This window comes from Falco naumanni, chromosome 7 (assembly GCF_017639655.2).
Source record: "Falco naumanni isolate bFalNau1 chromosome 7, bFalNau1.pat, whole genome shotgun sequence".
NCBI lineage: Eukaryota > Metazoa > Chordata > Aves > Falconiformes > Falconidae > Falco > Falco naumanni.
Window position 1 is genome coordinate 62,610,458 of NC_054060.1, and position 21,557 is coordinate 62,632,014.

The window sequence follows — 21,557 nt, forward strand, 5'->3', positions numbered from 1 at the left end:
ATTCAGTCAGCACTGTGGAGAAAAATTAAAGTAGTAACCCAGGTTTAGGAACAATGTAGCTAAAAAGTCCCATATTTGCTGAATGACAAAGGGTTATATAGCAGCATTTCATTTTATTATTCGTGCTTGAATTTCTTGTTTGCTTTGTTGAGTCTGCTGACGAATACTAATAAATGCCTGCAACAATCCAGACGAGAGATGCCTGGCAACAAAGCTATGCGGTGGACCTCCCTGATCTTCTCCAGTTCACAACCTGACCTTTTGAAAAATTGGCTGGGCTAAGCTGCAGAATTTGGGTGTAATGGTTATTGTTAACTCCAGCTTTAGGATTTATTAATTTGTGTGATCAAGACTTACCTATACTTCAAAGTTTCAAAAGACCAAACACAATCATCCATCCATTAGAACTAACATTGTGTTTCAGTGAATCCCACTTAGTATCTGCCTAGAGATTCTGCTGTTTTGATGCATTCGGAATATAAAAATGCTTTTTCAAGTGTGAGACCGATCCAATGAAAATCTGGTGTCTTCTCAGAGACTAATGTTTTAAAATAACAATATGTTAATGAATTGCAAACGGAGGGTGGAATGCCAAAGGAAATGTCTGATATTTACACATTAATAAATGCATCACGATTAACTGCAGTGAATACCAAAATAATGATTTGCCATGTATTTTAAAGACTTGGATGATTTTTCTATTTTAAATATTCACCAGTTTGTACGCAATTGCTGTTTAGATGCAAAATAGGAGGGCAAAAGACTTGGTGAGAGAGGCAGGCGAGGGAAACATCATTACTAAAATAATCAGGATCCTTGGAGAATTGTAAAAAAATTGCCTTTACCAGAATAACTCCAACTGTTCATAATGTCCTTCTCAATTTATTTCTTTATGAAGGGTGTTGCTAGGGTTCCACACAAGTACAGGTGAATAAAGAAGCATTCAAAGTAACACAGATGTCCCCCTACTTAAACTGCTAACACAGAATGAAGTCACTGTTCTCTTTAGATTCCTTTAAGGAATAAAAAAAAATGAACGAATAAACTTCTGAGTTTTGTCTGTGTTTTAGCAGACAAAATATTTTCAAGCCTGGCTTTTTTCTGGTATGTGTGTTGTGGGATATAGAGCAAACTTAAGACATTGATGCAAAATAGAACTTTAGGTTTTGTTCAGTTGCAGAGAACTCTCTCAACAAAGTTGCAATAAGAATATGTTGTGCTCTTTGATCGTGAATTTGGGCAACTCAAATGCTTAGCTGTAGCCAGAGATGGAGTATTTGAATTGTATTGCTCTGTTAACCTGACTGACTTCTAAAACAGTTTTAACTGGTTGGAAGTTCTCTGTATTAGAACAACAGTCAATGTAAAAAAATAAAATTTCTTCTGCCTACTACTGAAATTACAGGAAGTTTGTATATACTGTACACTGCATGTCTTCTAATGTAGAAATATTGTAGTCTTTCCTGTGAATGAAAATTATTATCATAAAGTAGTGTGGAAGGTTACCAACTTAGTTTTGAAATTTCTCTTAATTTTGTGATTGTGTAAATGTTACTTTATCATTCATAAGTAAAAATGGTATTTTTTTCCTTGAAGTCCAATTGAAATGAGTTGCTAAAGCTTGTCTGAAGAAGAGAGAAGAACTTGAGGGTCCCTGCTGAGGAGACAGGAGCTTTTGAAGTTCTGCAGTTTTACTTCTGCCGTGGCTTGGTCAATGACCTCGATCCAATTACTTCATTACTGTGCGCCTGGGTGTTGATGTCTGTAAAGTTATTGTTACAGTACGTAAGCATCCTTTATAAAATATCTGTGCAAGCTTCCACAAGATGTTGTTTTCAAGGCTTATTTCAGTGAACCTCATTTGTTTCTTAAAGTAAGAGCAGATATCTCAGTGAAAAATCCAGGACCTTTCTGAGTAAGAGTTACTTAAAAGTAAGTGGATAGTCCTGACTCTTCTGAGTTGACCCACGGTCCTCTCAGCAGGGTCCACAGTTATGTATCACTGGGGCACTAACCGTGCAATGCATCTGCGTGGTGATTTCCTCTTCGTTACTGCCAAGGGCTGGGCTGGTGGCATTTTTCCTGGGCAGAGCACTGAGAAATAAAAGGAATTAGCTTTGTGTTACAAAACTACTCTGAGCTCAGCCTTCACTTGTTATCAGCTTCCTGTGACTGCTGTTCTGCTGTGCTACAGAAGTGAGTTAGTGAGATGTTAAGAGTCCTACTGAATTATCGTCTTAAAGTTTGCCCAGTTTTCTTGAAACGTTAGGAAAAGTGTCGTGAAGGGATAACCAGTTCCTGTTGTAGGTTATTGGTACTCAGTGTACTGGGCTGCATTGAAGGGGCCTAAATAACTGCTAACTTAAGTAAATCTGTAGTAAGTCCAAAGATGAGTAAAGTTGCACTCTTTCTTGTTTGTTCGGGGTTTTTTTTGAGAAAATGTATATTGATCTTGTACTTTTTGTACTGAGTTTTTGTAATTGTTTTCCAGAAACAGGAATTACTTTCTTCTTGAAAATGAAGTGTAGTATCTTTTTTTGGAATTAACTCTGAAAATTTGTTTGCAGATTGTGAGAAAGATAAAATAGTGAGGAAAACGTAAAAAATCACAAGCACCCGTTGAGATGTGCGTGTAAATCATGTATGTTGCATCTGTGTCAACTCAAATATGAATGAAAAAGGAAATAACAGGCATTCTGAAAATGCTTAAAACCTAAACCAACTCTTTTCTTTCCACTTATGCCAGGCAATAGGATCAGATTTCTTCCACCAGCTTTATTTTCTTTCTTTGCATATTTATGCCTATAAAATCCTTAATTTTTGGTTTCCCACTCATTTTCAGGATTTATGCCTTTGAATCATTCAGTCATGGATGAACTGTTGAGCAATCTGAGTCTTTCACAGTCATTTTGTTTGATAGAAGTTCCAGTAGTTATACAACAGAGTGAATGAATGTTTGTCTTTGTCAAAAAGGCTGACTCATCATTTTCATCTCATGAAGGAATATTCAGTCATAGTACTAATTTCATTTGCATAACTAGAAAAGTTAGTGGCTATGAGGTTCAAATTTTCAGTTAGACTTAAATATTTAATTTTTTATATATCTAGGAATTTGGGTCCAGTGGCATTAGATCTTGGGAATTTAAGACAATTCCATAATCCGTTGTTCACACGAAGCTATTAAAATTAGTTTTATTAATGCAGCAACTGTCTTGTCCTAACAGCTTGTTACAACACTTGCAGGTGTGTGCGCATTGTCATATACATATACCCAAAAATTATCTTTTCAGAAATTTTTGTAAAATTCTTAACCCAAAAAAATCTAGATAATTTGAAAGTCAATAATAAAGAATAGCAATTAGTCTAGTGAAAATAAAAAGGTGATGTTCTTAAGTAATGCTCTTACACACTTGACAGTTGCTGTAGCAAGTTGAGGTAGGTGTGTGGTTTGCAGGTAGGGGCAAGAGCAAGTATTTTTTAAGCTGTAGCGTGTCCTTTTATTCCAGTGGGAACAGGCTAGGTTAGTATAGAAGTGTGGTGGCTCTTTGATAGTTTTTTTGGATAGTGAATATTCCTTCTTGTTTTTTGAAATTCAGTTTTTGGTATTATACAAGCAAAACAGAAAAAACCCATCGAAATTGAAGCTATGTTGTCATTTAGGCTGAGAAGAAAAGATGCATGATTAACAGTAAATGAAAGTTTGTCAGTCACTGAATTTTGGGGCTTTTAGTAACTGAGGTTGCAGTTAGTTCCTCAAACGTACCACAGTGTTTTGTTCTGCATTTCTTCAAATGCTTTTAATCTGAGAGTGTCACGTAGGAAGAGTGAGCTACTGAGTTTGCAGTCAGCTTTGCTCATGCTCCCACCATGTGTATGGCTCATTCTCTTCCTTCCTGCTTTTGCTTTTTCTCCTGTCCTGCCTCTTACTGCCACCCCTCTGAGGGTTCATTCATGCAGTCCTTTGCAGACAGATGAGAAGATCCTTTGTCTGTGCTGTAGACCAGCTTAAAACAAATACTAAGAAGCTATAGGTAGCAAGCAGTAAGTACTATGACACTTGAAGCTGGTTTGAAACACCAAGGGCTTCCAGTGTCCCCATACTCATCTGCAGGCAGATCTGTAGCCGGCAGTGTATTTTGCAGCACTGCGTGCATGTTCTGTTGGGTTTTGTTTGTTCTCCTTTATTGTTATTCCGCGGAGATTCCCTGCAAACCTCTGAGCTGATCAGTGCAGTTTGGCTAGTGGGGTGCTGAAAGACTACAAACAGGCGGAAGGAGGTGCCCACCCAGCTTCTGCTGGGTGGTGGCACTGCTGAATATGCTGAGTGGTGTAACAAGGGATGCCACTGCCTCCTTAGCCTCTGGGGTGAATCTGCACCTTCTGTGCACTTACATTTCCAGCACTTCTTTCCATATTACAAGTGTCAGTACAGGATTCTCTCATGCTGTGCTTTCCCTGATCTCAGTGCCAATCCTCTGCTTCTAAAAAGGAGCTGTGAGAAATAGTGGCTGCCTGCAAAATGCATTAGATTCAATGTTTTTACTTGACTTTTTAACCACTCCTAGCTTAACAACATTGAATTCTTTTCTGCCTTTCCTATTTCAAGCCATGACAGCATTATCTTCCTCTTACGTCACTCACAATCAATTCCCAGCTTTAATTCCAGTGTCTTTATATTCCTTCTTCCTAACATTTGCTTTTCTTTCCTTCAATGTGAACAAGCTATTCATTCAAGATAAATACATATAGAAGATCAGCTTCTCCCTATAGTGAAATATTAATCTGGGCTACTGAACTTAACTCTATTTTATATGGAAAATAAGTTGTTTAGTATACTCGGGAACCAGAATCAGTGCTGGTGATACCACTTAATGAAAACTACAGCATTTTTCCCAACGCTTGCAAGGCTTTTTACCCTTTCTCTGATGTTCCTCATGCAGCCTGATTATTGCAAATGCTACATACTCCCCAGTGTGCCTCTGCAGCATTGGTAATTAGTGCACAATACAATTTGCAGGAGGCATGAGGAAAAGCACTGAAGTGCATTGATTAATATTGCTGCTTAGTTTAACAGCAAGACAGGCCTTGGTACATGGGAGCTTAAATTACATGGGGTGGGGGTCATGGGCTATATGGAGAATAAAGTGGTTTTAAAAGTAAAAAAATCCTTATGCCCATTGATTTGACAGTGGTTAAAATGTCTTCCCCAAAGCATTCTACTGACAGATTTAGCATGTTGACCAAAAACATGCATTACAGCTGTGTGAAACAAGTAAAAAATTTCTAACCTTCATGCCCTCGGGCAGAGTGCTTCCATGTCTGAGTGGAGGAGGCTGCCATCATCTTTTCTCTTACAAAACTAGTAGGGGAAAAAAATAGATCCTCTGTGTTTCGCCTAACATTTCCAGGAATGCCACTTACAGGCTTGCTGTGATGCCGCTTAGTCTTACCCATGTGCTTGAGGGAATTGGATCTGGATGAAAAGGTGTGCTGCAAACATAAGTTGCTTAAAGAAGCAGCATTAGCATTAATAAATGCCAACACAGATCTATCCCATTCTAAATTCTTTTTTTTTCCAGCTGCTGTAACTTACAGTTGAATGCATAAAAATCTGTATCTTGACATGGCCTAAGGATTTAGCCTGAAGTTCGGCTGCTAATGCAGATGTTTACTTCATCATGCAGACATGTTTATCTCATAATGTTTAAAAAAAAAAACAACTGTCTGGTGACTTGACGTGTCATCTAGAAAGTTTTTTTGCTTGTTGAGAGCTCCTTCAGGATGTTATAGAGAGGCTGCTGAGGATCATCTGACCCTCTGTTAGCCCCTGCTGCTGTTCTAGTTAGGCACCAGTGATACTGTCGGGTTGACCTGAGAAGTATGACTATATGTGACTATAAGTGTGACTGTATGGCCCTGGGGGGGTGGTCAAGGGTGTGGGAACCCATGGTGTTATCCTTGATCCTGCCAATAAGAGGGAAGGGCATGGAGGAAGATTGGGTGAAGGAGATGAGGCCTTCTTCAGACAACTGGAAGAATCCACAGGTCCTGGTCCTCATGGAGGACTACAATGACACTGACAATCTGCTGGCAGGACAACAGCAGGGCACAAGTGATCTGGGAGATTTCTGGTGTCCACTGACAAATTCCTGAAACAAATGATTGAGGTGCCAACAAGGAGGGGTGCTCTGCTGTACCTGATACTTACAAACAATGAAGAACTGCTTGTGGATCTCAAAGTCAGGGGGCAGCCTCGGCTGGAGTTACCATGAGGTGCTGGTGTTCAGGATCTTCAGAAGAAAGAGCAGGACAAAAAGCAGGACCTCAGCTGTGGACTTCAGGAGAATAGACTTTGGCCTCCTCAGAGATCTACTTGGAAGAATTGTGTAGAATTATGGTACTAGAAAGAAGAGGAATCCAAGAGATCTTGTTGATATTCAAGGATCATCTCATCCAAGCTCAAAGGTGGTCTATCCTGACAAGCAGGACATAAAGCATGGATCAAGCAGCATGTTGTTTTCCTTGACTTTGATAAGGCTTTGGACTCTGTGTCCTATAACATCCTAATAGAGAAGCAAAGTGTGGATTAAATAAATGTAAACAGCAATGTCAGTTGAAAACTGGCTGAATGTCTGCGCCCATATAGTGGTGATCTGTTGCACAAAGTCCAGTAGGAGGCAAGTTACTAGCAGTTTACTCCCAGAATCAAAAATTGATCTAATCTTTTTCAATGACTTCATTAATGATCTGGATGATGGAGCAGAGTATACCCTCAGCAAGTTTGCTGATGATACAAAACTGCAAGGAGTAGTTGATACACCAGATAGTTACGCTGCTATTCAGAGAGGAAAACTTACTCAGTTGATTACTCTTATGCTAAAAGGGATAGAATCCCTTTTTCTATTCATCCCAGTGTGACTGTGGTAACTAATGTCATCTAATCTTCTTAACATTCTGGACTGAGGTTTTTCTTCTCCAGCTTTCATACAGCGTGGGCCAAAGGAGAGTGCAGGAATGCTAAACAAGGAACAAAGGTTCATGGCAATATAGTTACTGGTTATTGCAACAGATACGTTGTGCTTGAATTCTTTCACAGAATGCAACATGCTTCACCTGAGGCACTTCAAATATATACGGCTTAAAGGAAATGTTGATGCCCTAGAAAAGAAGAAGAAAATTGGTTATGGCAAGTGAAGCGTTGCACTTCCTCTTCAATGTGTGGGAGCATAACTTGCAACTACGTATATATCTATATACATCTGCATTGGGAGAAGTGGACAGGATGATATTTGATAGGTCTTTATAATATAAATCAAATGGAAAACACATCCAAGTGTATGCCTCCCTATAAAATGTTTTGCAAGGATTGAAACTCAGACTAGGTTAGTTTTCAGGTAGTACTAACTGGAGAGGATTCTGAATTTCACCCTTATATGTTGCCTCTCCCAAGATGGGGCAGATTCTTAGAGTATACATAGTGATTTTTTTAATGCCTGTTTCTAATGTGAGCCTTGCTTCTTATTGTAAGGTGGAGCAAGATGTTGCGTCCAGTTTTGAAACATAGCAGCATTTAAAAGGAAACGTCTGCTCAAAAACATGCAGGATTTCAAGCCAGTGAACACCAGCATACATTTGCTCAAAGAATCCTAGTGGCTGTGAAATTATATGAGGAACACATTTCAATCACAGTACTGAAACTAGTGTTAGGTTATACTTGTTAATGAACTATTTAGCAAGTTATGGTCACCACGTGTTTATTACTGCTTAGAAACAAAGATTTTGATACACTGTTGACTGTTGTTCCTCTAGTACAAAAATCAGTGGTTCTGGTTTAGAGGAACAGAGAGAGTGGATTCAAGTGGCTTTGTGCCAAAGTAGATAAGGAGAACACAGATGAGCAGCGGGTACAAAAATTTTTTCCTCAAGGTAACATATAGCTTTGTATGGAAACTTGTTAAATTGACTCCAGCCAATCCATGAGTCATCCCTCTGTGCCCTTGGGATGCTTCCTGTGCCATCGGCTCTGTCTTTCCTTCTTCAAGGAAAGAGTAATCTATTGCAGTAGATTTTAGAGAGTGTTTTTGGTATTTTTGACTCGGAGTCTGTGCTTTTATATCTTACATGCAGCGTGATACCTTGATACTGATCGATGTGTATTTTTGGACTATTTATAGATGATTGCAACTGTATAGACAGTTTCTTAGTATTTTTGAGAAGGAAGTAATAAGTTGGATCATAAAATATATACCAAAATGTTTGGAAACACTAACTTTATTAAATAAGCAAAAGCTCTGATGTTTATTCTCTGCTAATCTAAATGAAAAAATGAAGAATATGTGCACTTTTTTCCATTCCAGCTTTTTTAGGCTTCTTCCTCTTTTTTTTAATATAGTTCTATAATTAAAACTTACTTGTTCTTACTTTATGAAAGAACATTCATGGTATGTAGATCTTTCTTTCATTTAAATACCCTGATATCAGAAATATGTCCTAAATGTATCTAGTAGCCAAGCTTCAGAGAACTATCACATTCAACAGTTTAATTAGATACTTTTCCCCTTTGGCACAATTTGTGCTTTGCATTCTTCAAGTTCTTTAGTTGTATGAGCCTGAACCTTGCACTCTCCAGGAGTGAATAATGGGGCCTTAAATTTGTTGTTGCTAATTACAGCTTGGTGAAACTTTTTTTGTAGCCAAAATGGATTTGAAAAAGACCTCAATATAAGTAAGAGTCTAGTTCACAACCTGCAAATTTCCCGGTCTACAGCAGAAATTCATCATGTCTCACTGGGCTAAAGCAGATTTTTGCAGGAGATAAGTAGATAATTTCATAGGGTCAGCATTATTTTAAACAGTCATTTCAGGGGAAGAGGGATTAGGAAATGGTGATGAATTGTTGAGGTTTCCATGAGAAAAATACAGTAAATAGCTCGTAACTCCTACATCTGTGCTCTAGGTTCCTTAGTGGGATGAGGAAGCTGTGAATCTGAAACTAGAGTACTTTCTCCTTTCTGCTACAAATAAGAATATAGCAAGCCATTTTTGAATGAGAAATCTCAAGTTTGTGCTTCTTTCTCCAAATGAAAAAAATATGTTTGTTTCCATTTCCAATTAGGAACACACGTCCTGGAACAGAAGAAAGAAGACTTTTGTGCTGAATTCCAGTTTCATGAGAATTCTCAGAAAAACCCATTCATCCAGGCAGAAGCTGAACCACTGAAACTTCCAGATTTGCCGGTAACCAGTCAAAGAGGAAGAGCCCCAAATGATTGTAATTCCAGTCCTGAAGAATCAAGGTAAAACCAAATATCCCAATATATATAATTTTTTTAGATTCAAATTATAGACAATATACATACAGATTTTTGGATAAAGGTAGGGAAGTTTACTTCCCAACTGAGAATCAGTAAGTCAGCTTTTTACTCAGACTTACCATATCTGCCCTTCTTTCAGTGTGGAATGCAGCATTTCACCACTGCATTCTCTAGCACTGACAGAAAATACAATCATGGCAATGGCTTATGTGACACGCTGTGGGTATTTCGATGATTGTGATCTCTTTTTAATTTTTAAAATGCATACTGAACAGAATTAGAAAAGATGATCTAAAAGTCTGGTAGTATTTGTGACTTTACACAACAAGCACAGTGTACCCTAAGTATTATGAGTGAGTGGGAAGCAGGAACAAAGCAGGGTGAAAGTGAGTAGGAAATGGGAATAAAGCAGCTAGGAAGCAGGAATAAAGCCGGGTGAAGTGCAGATGAAGTTGAAAGAGTAAAGATGAGGAGTTGTAATACTTTGTAGGCAGTCTGTGAATGGCATCTGGAGAAGGGAAATTATGGTTGCAAAGTGTAATACAAACTAAAGATTTCATTCTGTCATTACTTTTGATCATTTATTGTCATTAATTTCCATACTGAGCTATGACCTTCTACTGCAATCTTAGGAAACATATACGCTCATGCACTATGTGACATAATATATAAAGGTAAACCCAACTGACTTGGGAACATGCTACCGGTTTTGAGCAACTTAGGCATTCTGAAGCCCAAGTCTTAACTGAGAGTGACAGATTTGCTTTTGAGAATGGGACCAAGGCTGCAGAGCCCCGTGATGTACTTTTGAAAAATATACGCTAATTCTTCACCTGTCTGGCAGATTCTGCACCTGGTTTTGTTATCTTTAGTACGATCTATTGGGCCCAAACCAGTCCATAGTACTTTTCCGTCTGTCTTGTTGCCTTTTTTTTACATTAGGGCCTGAGATACGCTGTTAGGGCAATGCATCCTGCACTAAAAGCCAAATATAATCCTGAGTGATTAGGTACAGCCCAGCACACTGTCAACCAAAGGCTGTTGCTCCTGCCCTTCACCAGTGCCACTTGCACTGGGAATCAGGCTGATCTTGAACACTGAAGTTAACCTCCCACAGTAGTCAGCAAGTTGAACTATCTCACCTGCAAATACATGGCATCTAGGCCAAAAACTCATTGTGGTAGAGACTATATAAACTGCGTAAAATCTGTCCTTCCCCAAATAGATTGCAATCAGAATATAAAATGAGAAAATATCTTTGTATAGAATGACCCAGGAAACATTGAGTCAGTGTTGATTTGCACTGTAAATGATGGTCTTGGTGTACCATCAATGTGACTTGGAATGTTGAATGAAAACATCAAGTTTTCTTTTAGACATCAGGAAGAAAATGTTTGCAGGATTTAAAGGTGATGAGGAGGTATATTCAAACTTGTTAATGCGAAGCATCTCCTGAACCTGGAAAATGCACAAAAAAAGCTTGAGGTTTGTAATATCTGGGCAGTAGTATCCAGATGCATCTATCACTTTCAGTCCAAAACAATAGTAAATGAAATTTGTTAGACAGAGCAAAGATGGAATAGTCTTTGAAGAATCTCAAAAGTGCAGACAGGCAGTTTAAGCACGCTTCCAATCCATATATAGTGTAATACACCAAGTAAGTACTTTTTCAACGTGAATCTTCCTGCTGTCTATGTTTGATGTGCTTTAGGTTGCACCATAGTTTGCCTGCAGAGTACAGACCTTAACTTCCTTCTGAAAGAACCATAGAGAAAATAAATCCAATGGAAGCAGGTGAAGAAAGGAGAGACTGAGTACAAACAACAGTATAGGAGAATGACTCTTAGGAGCAACAGATAGCTTTCCTTTTCTTTCTAGGGTGTTAATTACACATAATGAAAGTAATGTGTACAGTAGAAACAGTAGTTAAGAAGGTATAGCTTTTATCTGGTTACTTCTTATGACTCATTGGCTATGAAGCCTGTAAACAGAAAATGCTTAGAGGAAGTGAATGGTAAAAATATTTGTTAATCCCCCTTCTAATGCATTCATCTACTGATTTTGCTACCATCTTACAAGTGAGATCTGTTTGTGATTTCTGAGTTATCTGTGAGTATCAATGGATAGCCAAGGAGTTTTATAAAAGTCTTACCCTGAGACAGAATTTTTCTGGTCATTGAATCTTGTCTTGGCTAAATAAGTTATCTTAAAACTATGTGAGTGATATACAGTATGGAATTGCTGGTGCCAGTTATAATATTTAGAATAACATTGTCATTTTACACATTTCTTCAAGATGAACTCCTAGATCTTGTTTTCTGGATATTCTCATTTCAGTTCATGTGGAATTGACCATCCTACTGAAGAATTAGGTTTCTTTTAGCCTAAGCATCAATTTGATACCTGAATGTTTCATTATTTTGTCGCTCTGTGTTAGGCACAGATTTTTAATTTGTTTCCCTTAAGCATTTTCTGTTTATAGGCTTCATAGCTACTTTATATTTATCTGATTTCTGCCTTAGTACTGTAGTATATATATTTACCATTCCAGATTTACAGATTTTTTTCAGAACTACAGATTTAAGAAGTGATAGAAGGCCATCCCTTTTACTGTCTATTTAATACATTTGCAATGATTAACAAGTTTTGATAATTCATGTATTTTGTTTTGGAGGGGAAGGGGGAGGAACTGGTTGTACATTATTTTTCTTTCTTTTCCCCTCTGAAATGCAGCACCGTAGAACAAAAGGCTAAGAGGATGCTCCCTGAATTTGTATCCTCATGGAGGGATGCCTCAGATTTAGACGGAAAAACAGAAACAGCATTCCTTTTAAAAGAATTGGACACTCTGAGAGCCAAAAATAAAAAGGTACAATTGAGATATTCAGCTCACAGCATTTGCTCTTTTATAGTTGTCTTACAAAACATACATTTTAAACAGTGCCTAATTTAGTTTTGTTATTTATTTTAGTGCACCAATCAATAGCTTTCTTGTCATTTTGGATTCTTAGTATCTGCTTAACAACTGCTTCTCTGAAATAAAATAAAAACCCCACCACTTTTATCCTACCCTTTGACCTTTTTAATCAGTGATGTAAGTTCTTGCACCATGGATGAAAACCAAGGAGGACCAAAACCAAGGCCAGGATTTCATTAATAGAATCTGAGTTCATGCCTCTGTGTATGTGGTCCAGATAACGAATGTGCCCTGATACTTCCTCTTTGATGAGGGAAAGAAAATTCCGTCCTGCTTGCACACTGATTTGCTACTGGTGTTAGTAGCAGTTGTGTGCACCTAAACAACAGAAAAGTCTATAGTCTTTCCATGAAGTGTCATTGAATATTCAATGGCAAGCTCAGGTATCTGTCCAAGAGCAGATTTAGTGGATTCCCAGTTAACACGAAGGCCTCAACCTGTGAAAGAATACAATTTTCTGTCTGGTGATACACATGAAAAATTATGCATTTACGCCACAGACTCTTCAGGCTGTGATGCCAGTACTCTCAGTAGTAAATAGGCTGTTCATGCAGACGCCACCTGCATCATATTCCATGTAATTCTGAACTTCCTTAGCAAGAAGGACCACAGCTGGTAATATCTGAAGAGAATCCCAAGTGAAAATAGTGACATACACATTGCCGCCTGTCTTGCAGAACAAGATAGGGCATATGATAAAAAAGATGTTTTTAACATTTGTCCTTTAAATAAATTGAACTTCTGATGTATTGCATAGTGTTTGTATTTTGGGGGTATGAAATTATTATTTAAAATTTTGTTGTGGTTAGAAGAGCTGGTTCACTGTTTTGGCCAAGTAAGAATCTTACTGTCCATTTGTTCAATTCAGCTTCAGGATAAGCTGTCTGAAAAGGACAAGGAGCTGAAGACAATAAAACTGGACTTAGAGCTGCAAGAGAGAGCTACAGAAGCTAAGATTGCAGAAAAGATTGCAGGTACAGTAGGCAAGCGTTTAACAGATGGCTGTATGGCTCAAACAGTACCTGCGGTTGCTATATGACGTGGCCTAGTGAATGTTAGCTTTATTTGCTAAAGGAGGGAAGATTTGACTTTTTTTTTTTTTTTTTTTTTTTATGTGTGGCTGTTTAGAGTTGCTTAGAAAATAGGTGGCTTTAACATCCTGGTACTGGTATTAGCAGAAGCTTTACCTGTATTCATACTGATTTGGGCATTAAATGCATTGTTAACACCATGTCAATCCAATCACAAAAAGGTTGTTTGTTTTGTTGGAAGGTCCTGAACAAACAAGGGGAAATAATGATTACCAGTGCCTCTACCTTTCAACCAGCAGTTCAAATACCACTTATTGTTTTAGCTCGTTCAGAGCAATGCTACCCCCTCCCCGTGTATGGAGATAGTCGCGCATTCACCTCAACTAGACACCTGCACTTTTCTTGAAAAATCTGTTCTTTTAGTAGTTATAATGAATTTTTATCTGATGATGGTATGTCTCCAGTGAATGATGTTTATAAAAGTTCCCAAAATGAAAGGGTTTAAAGTTTATAGTTGAAAGTGAATGCATGCTTGTATTTGTTGTTAATTGTTCTTTGGGTAGATGTACAAGAATGGAAACCGTTTCTATTCAACGATTTTGGAAATTTCTGAAGTAATGAAGCTGAGTATTTTTATGATTGGAAAGTGACTGTGTGTACAGTGTACCAGTGGGTGAAAAATACTCTGAGGTTTTCCTCAAAGAAATTAGGGGGAGTGCTTTTATAAATGCATTGTATCATTTGTTCATAAATAAAGTGTAAGCTAGATAAAATTGTGTGCTTATAGACCACCCACACTTCATATAGTATTAATAGTACTAGTACCTGTCTCCCGAATATTGGTACTGAAGGAAGGAGTAGCTGTCTTCAGGAAAATGGAGCAGAAAATAAACTCTGCAGCTGAAAAAACAGATGGCTGACTTTCCACTTAATGTCAAACTCCTGAGAGTACGGTATTCTGTGTATATTATAGATGGAAGAGAGAGTTCCTAGATTTTCTGTGATGGAGGAAAGGAAAGGAAAATCTAATCTGCATATTAGGAAACATTGAAATACAGGCATAATTTTATTCTTATTTCATTTTACATAAACTGCTTGCTTTATTTTCAGAAGAAAAAAATCCACACTGCATATCTTAGTTATATCCAGCAGCAGAAAGCTAATGCAAATTGTCTGGGTTGAATCCCAAGTTTTGTATTTGTTCCTGGATATTTGCAGTGTTTTACCTCTGTATCTATAATAGAGAAATACTCTCTTTGATATAGGTGTTCATTGCTTGTTAAAATCTGGAAAGGAACGTGTGTCAAAGGTTGTCAAAAACATGTATAGTTTCATTTTTATGGATACAGTTGAAATATTTGTTAGTAAATTGTTTTTTTCCTACACTACTGTTTAAACTTTTGAATATGTCCTAAGCATAACAGTATCATCAAAATAGTGTGGCATAAATATGGATATAATAATTAGCATAGTTATTCCATTTTAAAAGGAAGAATAAGCTGAATTTTAATGAGAGCTACAATGTGTAATAAGGATGACCTTTAAAAAAATACCTTTGTTTTCTCCTTTTACAAGTTCAGGAAGTATAAAATCCTTTAAACGCTGAGAAAGAGGGCAGGAGGCTCCTCACTACTGAAGCTGTTTGCCAAAAGGAAGCATCGTTAATATTTCATGGGGTTTTTTGCTTCCTGTCTTTCAATTCTAAGAAAGTTACGAAGTTTGGATAAATGTTTTGAAATCTGGAATGATGTGAACCAAACTGAATTTGTGGAGGCCTTTCTCATAAAACCCTTGGGGAGAGTTCTAATGGACAAGCAGAACCTAATAAAAAAGACAGCCCATTTAAGGAAAAAACTTTTTCCCCTTGTGTTAAGTCCTTTGGGGAAAGGAGAACACATGCTGCTGTGATTTCATGTTGCTAGTTAATGTTTAATTACTGCAGTGTATAACACATGGTAGAGCGAAGCTTGTAAATATGGGTGTTTGCATTTTTATTATTAGTTAGTACTGACTTTATGATAAGAAAATGACTCCACAAAATCATATTGTAAAAAACATCAGAAAGGTACACCATAAAAATGTTGTCTACTTTGAGGAATATTACAAATCTGTTTTAAAATATAACCCTCTAATTGATGTGTTTTACTGAAACAAGTCCCATGGAAAGAACAGAAAAGCTGAAGACAAAGGGCATTTTAAAATGAAGCTACAACAGTCTTCAGAAATAAATTACTCAAAGCTTGTCACTTTAAGATTTTTCCTTTTTGCAGAAGAAATGAAGAGTAAAGGTGTAAATTTGTGAAATACTTTATGCAAAAATATGAAAAAGTAGAGTTAAACAGAAGGTATATACATGATGAAAGAAGTTCACTATTGTGTGCAGTAAATAACTTATTTTCAGAAGGTATTAATTTTTCTATTTTACTACCCAGGAAAAATGGATTTTTAAACTTCCTTGGGTTCCTATCCCTGTGTCAGCTAGCTACGGCTAAGGAAAATGAGGGAATTCACAGGTTTGGTTGCAGGCTTTGAAGCATTAGAGACTATTGTTTCTGGTGGTCATAGCTGCCACAGGTTCCTGCTATTTCTTCATTACTCATGTGCTGGATTTCCTCTCATTATAAGCCAATGTCAGAAGGTACCATTAGTTTCACTCCCCGTCATGAAAGAAGAACAGAGGTGGAGCAACATCAGGAAAATCAAGGGAAGAGTGCATCATAAAAGAACTTGAGACTAGGATAATGTCAGGAAAAGAGGGAACACCACATGTGAACTGGGTATGAAATGTGAAAATGCAGAACTTTCATATGTTGAACAGAAAAGGATGGGTGCGTCTTTGTGGGAGGGGAAAGGAGCACACATCTTCTGGGGACAGACTGGAAGATAAAGATGGAGACATTGCGAAGGACTAAGTCTCTCAAAGAACTATCAGAGAGAACAGATCTCACTTTGGATGAACATAAGGGACTTCATTTTTTCCTAACAGAAGAATTATACAAAGAGTATGTAGGAACTTTCAGAGGAAAGAACTGGTTGAGTGTAAGTGAGAATTGTAGAGCACAGTGGTAACCTCTCTAGACTGCAAAAAATACCAAAGCCCTGGTCTTCTCACAGAACTCCCACCGTTACTGCAACAAGATATACCATAGTTGGCCTCAGAGCCTCAGCTTGGAATATTTTATTATCACAGTGCTACATCTTGGGACCAAGAATAATTCTGAAGTATAATAAAATAGTTCTCTAAATCTTTCTGTAGCAGGGGCTATTCTGTGGTAGGTTTTTTGCCAATATCTAACAGTAATTTTATGAAAATTTAGCACCTTTTTTAAATCATGGTCAACTCAGCAGGAAGAAGTGGATTGAGTCCAGCCCTGCTAGGTCTGTTAGGTGTTGCACAAAACCTTTAATGCCTGAAAACTGTGTTAGCATTCTGCACATACTTTCTGAAAGACCAGGGTAATGATAGGAAATATAGTGTGGAAAAATGGGAAAGCAGTACTTCTAATACTGGTATATATGTTACACAGCTTTTAATCTCTTGGAAACTATGGCAATATACCTACAATGAAGCCCCTTTTTTTCACGTCTGTTTTTACAAAAATGTTGAGCATTTACATTTGTGGTATTTTGAATTTCTTGAATATAGCATGAAAACGTTCATGAACATTATTTGAAGTTTCATCAATTAACTTGAAAAATAGTTACTGAATGCATATGCAATGGCTTTAATAGCAAAAGTGAAAACAAATATGCAGGTGGCTATTAGCTTAGAGTTAGTTTGATTTAATATCCCATAAAGTAAAAGGAAATAAGTAATCTTTTCAGTAATAAACTTTGGGTGGCAATAACTTCCAGCACAGAAGAAAAGTATTTTCCATTTCTTCAAAGCTCACTTTAGAGCCCCGTTTTAGATGTTATTTTTCTTTCTTGCATGTCATCCATTAAAGATTAGCTGTGGAAGGTTGGAGCATGGAGAGATTATGAATGACAGAACAACTCCTGCAGAATAATAATCAGTTTTTGGTATTTAATGCTGTTTGACTTTTGCAGACACATTTCTTATTAACCTTTGGTACAAACAGAAATCCAGGTTCCTGATATCTCATGGAGAAGATGAATTCAAGATCCTCTTCCAATTAAACTGAAATAAGGCCAATATTGGGCTTTAGCCAAAAGAACTCAATAGTTCCCAACCCTTGTGTTTATAAACCTAAATATGAATGATATTTTACAGTTTAAGTGGGAAATGCATATACTTCACTAACACAGTTTTCTGTGATTTGTATATATAGTCTATATAGTTTTTAAGGGTTTTGTCCTATTAATGCTTCATTATGCAAAACTATTTCCTGAATATTTTTTCAAAATATTTTCTGGTAAATAACAGAATTGTGAAAATAACTGAAGGATTTAAATCCTATGTAGGGGAAGGTACATAATCCATCTAAAGGACAGGAAAAAAAACCAACCGACCAACAAGATGGGGGTGGTGTTGGCTTAATTTTAACAGTCTAATTTGAAACAATGTAGTTTTACCTTCAGATTGTCAGAATTTTTGATTGTCAAAAAGTTGCATGCAGCTCTTTGAAGTACAATAGTGGGGTGGCATAGGTTAAAATATAAATTATTAAGCTATTTATGGATGGAGCTGGTATGCAAAAAGCAAACCAGTATCTTTGCATATTTTTATGATTAGCTTGGTCCTTCTCTCTTCCCCACTAGGGTGTTAGATGAATGTGAAGAATTGAGTTTTATTCAGGAATAGAAAGGTCTTCAAATAATCTACTTCTTGGGGTATTAAAAAAACTTTTCTTTAACCTGTCAGATTATAACTTAGAAACTTCAATGCAACATTTATATTTTTCCCCCTAAAGTAAATATTCAGGCATCAGTAATTATTCACTGAAAAAAAGTTGTAACAGCATTATGGTTTGAATTTTGAAGTCAGCTGTGTTTAGTGTATTAGAAGCAGAGGCTTAAGTATTGTACAGGGATTGGCTTTCACAAGAACTGCCTTGGGGTCTGTGTATAATACTCTCTCCTATTCTTTCCCACTTTATTTTTTTTTTAATTGAATTGGGATCTGAGTACACAAAGAAAACCCTATGTAGAGCTGCCACTAAGCAACTTTAGCCTTTTATTAAGAACACTCTGTTTATAGCATTGGAAATGTAGGAGCAGATGAATGCTATGCACTAAATACATACGACAAACACAAAGCAATAAAGAAGTCACTGTGTTCTATCAATGTTTGTTCAGATTGCTTTATCTATAAAGTCACATTTAGGTGTAAATGACTTCTAGTCTATAACTCCTGGTACAGACGAGTGAAAACTCTTGAAGTAGTTTTCCTATGACCACTTATCACTGTTTTGTTTTTATTTTTCAGTTGTAGGTCATAATTGAATGTAAATGAATGATAGCTTCCAAAAAAAAAAAAGAGCTAGGAACTGAAGTTGCCTGTTTCGTAATACAGTAATATTTCAGCACAATTTTTAAGTCAACAGTCAGCCCTGGAGCTCGTGGTAGTTTGCTGTTAACCTGAATGAGAACTGTGCAAGGGCCGTAGGCTTTGAACATTTCTAGGGATTATCTGCATTTTGTAACATGTATGCACAGAGACCAATTAATGACGCATTTTAAAGGCTTTCATAGCAATGCAGTAAATGTGGTTTGTTGGTTTGGTTTTTTTTATTATTATTTGGCTATGGTAAGATTGACTTCATATGTAAGAATTTTGAGCACAGTCGTTAAATCTAGTAGAAAGAAGTGTCAGAGGATTTTGATTTCTAATATGACTGGATAACAAATACATACATGTTTATATTTCTGTAAGAGAACAAGCATATATCCATATGATTAAATAAAATTTAATTATAGTGGCTCATCTGGAAATGGCAAGGATAGTTTCCAAGTCCTCCTGTTTACATAGACCCAGCAATGGTGGACAGGAATGGGAAGACAAATGAAAATGAAAATGTAGGTAGTCATTGCACCTCTTTTCCCAGTATACTTACCTAATTCCTCACATTTGTGCAGCTGGTACTCAGAAATCCAAAGTGAAATCACAAGAAAAATTCCTAAAAAGCTTTTGTTAAACCTCTCTGTAGGATAAATTTCAGCTGACAGTTTTTTCATGGAAGCGACTGAGCAGGATAAACAAGAAGCTCATTACAAGAATCTTGATTTCTAAGTACGACTTGGCCAAGCAAGTTCTTTCATGTTCATACTTCTCTTTCAGAATAATATACATCTCCAAAAAGCAGAAAACAGAAAATATTCTTTGCTACATTTTTCTCATTTCAACATTCAATCCTATGTTAGAGCTGTGTATCTGTATGAAACAGAAGTCAAATCATGCATCAATTTTTTTCAGTCAATTCTTGAATATTTAAGATGCTCAGAGCCTTTTTTGTAAAAACATATAATCTCATTTTTATTTCTTGCTGCTATAATGGTGCAAGTAGCTAGTAAAATTACTTTGAATGTACCAGAATCAGTGCCAAAGAAAATCCCAAGTCACTTATTGTTCAGCAACCACTGATCTTGAATACTAAATCTTAAACCACAAAACCCTGACTTTCTGCAATAATACATTGTTATTAATGGAAATACTTTTTCACCAAGTCTTTTTCTTAGAAGTAACTGATCACTGTAACTAGGGCTTGTTACAAAAAAAATAGCAAAATTTTGATTGTACTATTTCTTGGATCATCTTTTTTTTCATGTAGTCCAAAGCCAAAAGCAGTATTCATTGCATCTGTTAATGTCAAACACCTTGCAAAGTCCAAAACATTGTTACCATTTCTGTAAAACTGACTTGTCTTGAAAACCAATTGTTATAGTGTTATAATATTCACTGTATCTTCTGAGATAGCAGCGTGGGTAGTGGTCTCATTTTTTTCTTATAAGATCTGTCCAATATTCTATATTTTACCTTTTTTAATGGGTAATGAGAAGTGATTTTCTGCTGCCATAGATGTTTTAAGTCCAAACAATTTCTTCTTTCTTGCCTCTCCTATTCAGTTTTTTTATTTACACAGATGACCTCTAGGAAATCAGCAAACAGACTTTTTTCCTGGGAACTGTGCTTCCCTCCCTTCCCCCAAAGTTCTTTTGTTTGGAAAATCATGAACCACTATTTAAACTAGAATGATTTCCAACACACCTTCTCACTAGTGCTGTATTTTAAAGGTAGTTTAAAAAGTGTAGAAGGTAGGTTTGCCAAAAGAATCAGGTTCAACTAAGAAAATATGTACACTGCTTTGACTCGGTAAACTCATACTCGGTATGGTTCATCTTCTTCATATTTACTTTTGCCCATATTAGAAAACAATTAGCTTACTAAACAAATTTGAGTATTTGGGAAGAAAAAATCTACTTTGAGTCTCTCTCATTTGACTAAGAATTACATGATATTTGATAAGCTTGTTTAAAAATGGACATATCCAAATATTATTGTAAACACCCATTGATTTGTTTTACCTGCAATATAAGTATTTTACTTAGTTGGCTTACATAGTAGCTAATAATATTTGTTAATGTAATTTAACTGCTGTGAACCTTTACTGAACAAATATTGAAATTTATACAAGTCAAAGAAAGAGAATCTCTAATGACTTTTGTAAAAGCTTCCATTTAATAGTTAAGGAGAAAAGTTTATATGACATACCAGATGCAATTAACAGTAGATTTTACATTTAATAAAAAGAAAGAAGCATATGTATTTGCTTTATTCATTCCATCATAATTTGCATTAGAGCTGTGGGTGTTTAATGAGCAAATTCCAGCTAAAATGCTATATTGATTTTCTAAGTGAACTTTGTAATAGCTATCTACCTTACAAAAGCTCTCTGTTTACAATTGTTTTCTTTACTAAAAACTAAAAATGTTTTAGAATTGATGAGTTTAGTATAATGAGTCTTTTAAAATAAAGAGCTCTTTTAGAGTATGCAGAGGTTTTAGTTGCAAGGAGAAAGATGTTATTAAATTATTTCCAAAGCAAATAAAGTTTATACAACTAAATAGTAATGTCATATTTGTATATATTATGATGTTTGCAAGCACTGGAAAAGAATCCTTTTTTCTTAACTTAGCACTATGGGATTTAAATATTTTAAGTCTTGAATGTCATTGTATGTATATGAATTAGTAAATGACACAATTCATTTTAGCTTAATACTTGACTATTCATACTACATTTTTGTGTGTCATTTTCTTGCTTGAAACATGAGT

At 36.3% G+C, this 21,557-nt stretch overlaps 1 protein-coding gene across 12 annotated transcripts in view; it reads left to right on the plus strand.

Moving 5' to 3' along the window:
• Positions 1 to 21,557, plus strand: part of MIPOL1 (mirror-image polydactyly 1) — a 197,244-nt gene that overhangs the window by 43,127 nt on the left and 132,560 nt on the right. For all 12 annotated transcript variants that reach the window (XM_040599978.1, XM_040599985.1, XM_040599988.1 and 9 more), the window contains 3 exons: positions 9,116 to 9,296; positions 12,048 to 12,183; positions 13,160 to 13,265. In XM_040599978.1, coding sequence (XP_040455912.1) covers positions 9,116 to 9,296; positions 12,048 to 12,183; positions 13,160 to 13,265 — 423 coding nt within the window. The remainder of the gene's footprint in view (positions 1 to 9,115; positions 9,297 to 12,047; positions 12,184 to 13,159; positions 13,266 to 21,557) is intronic.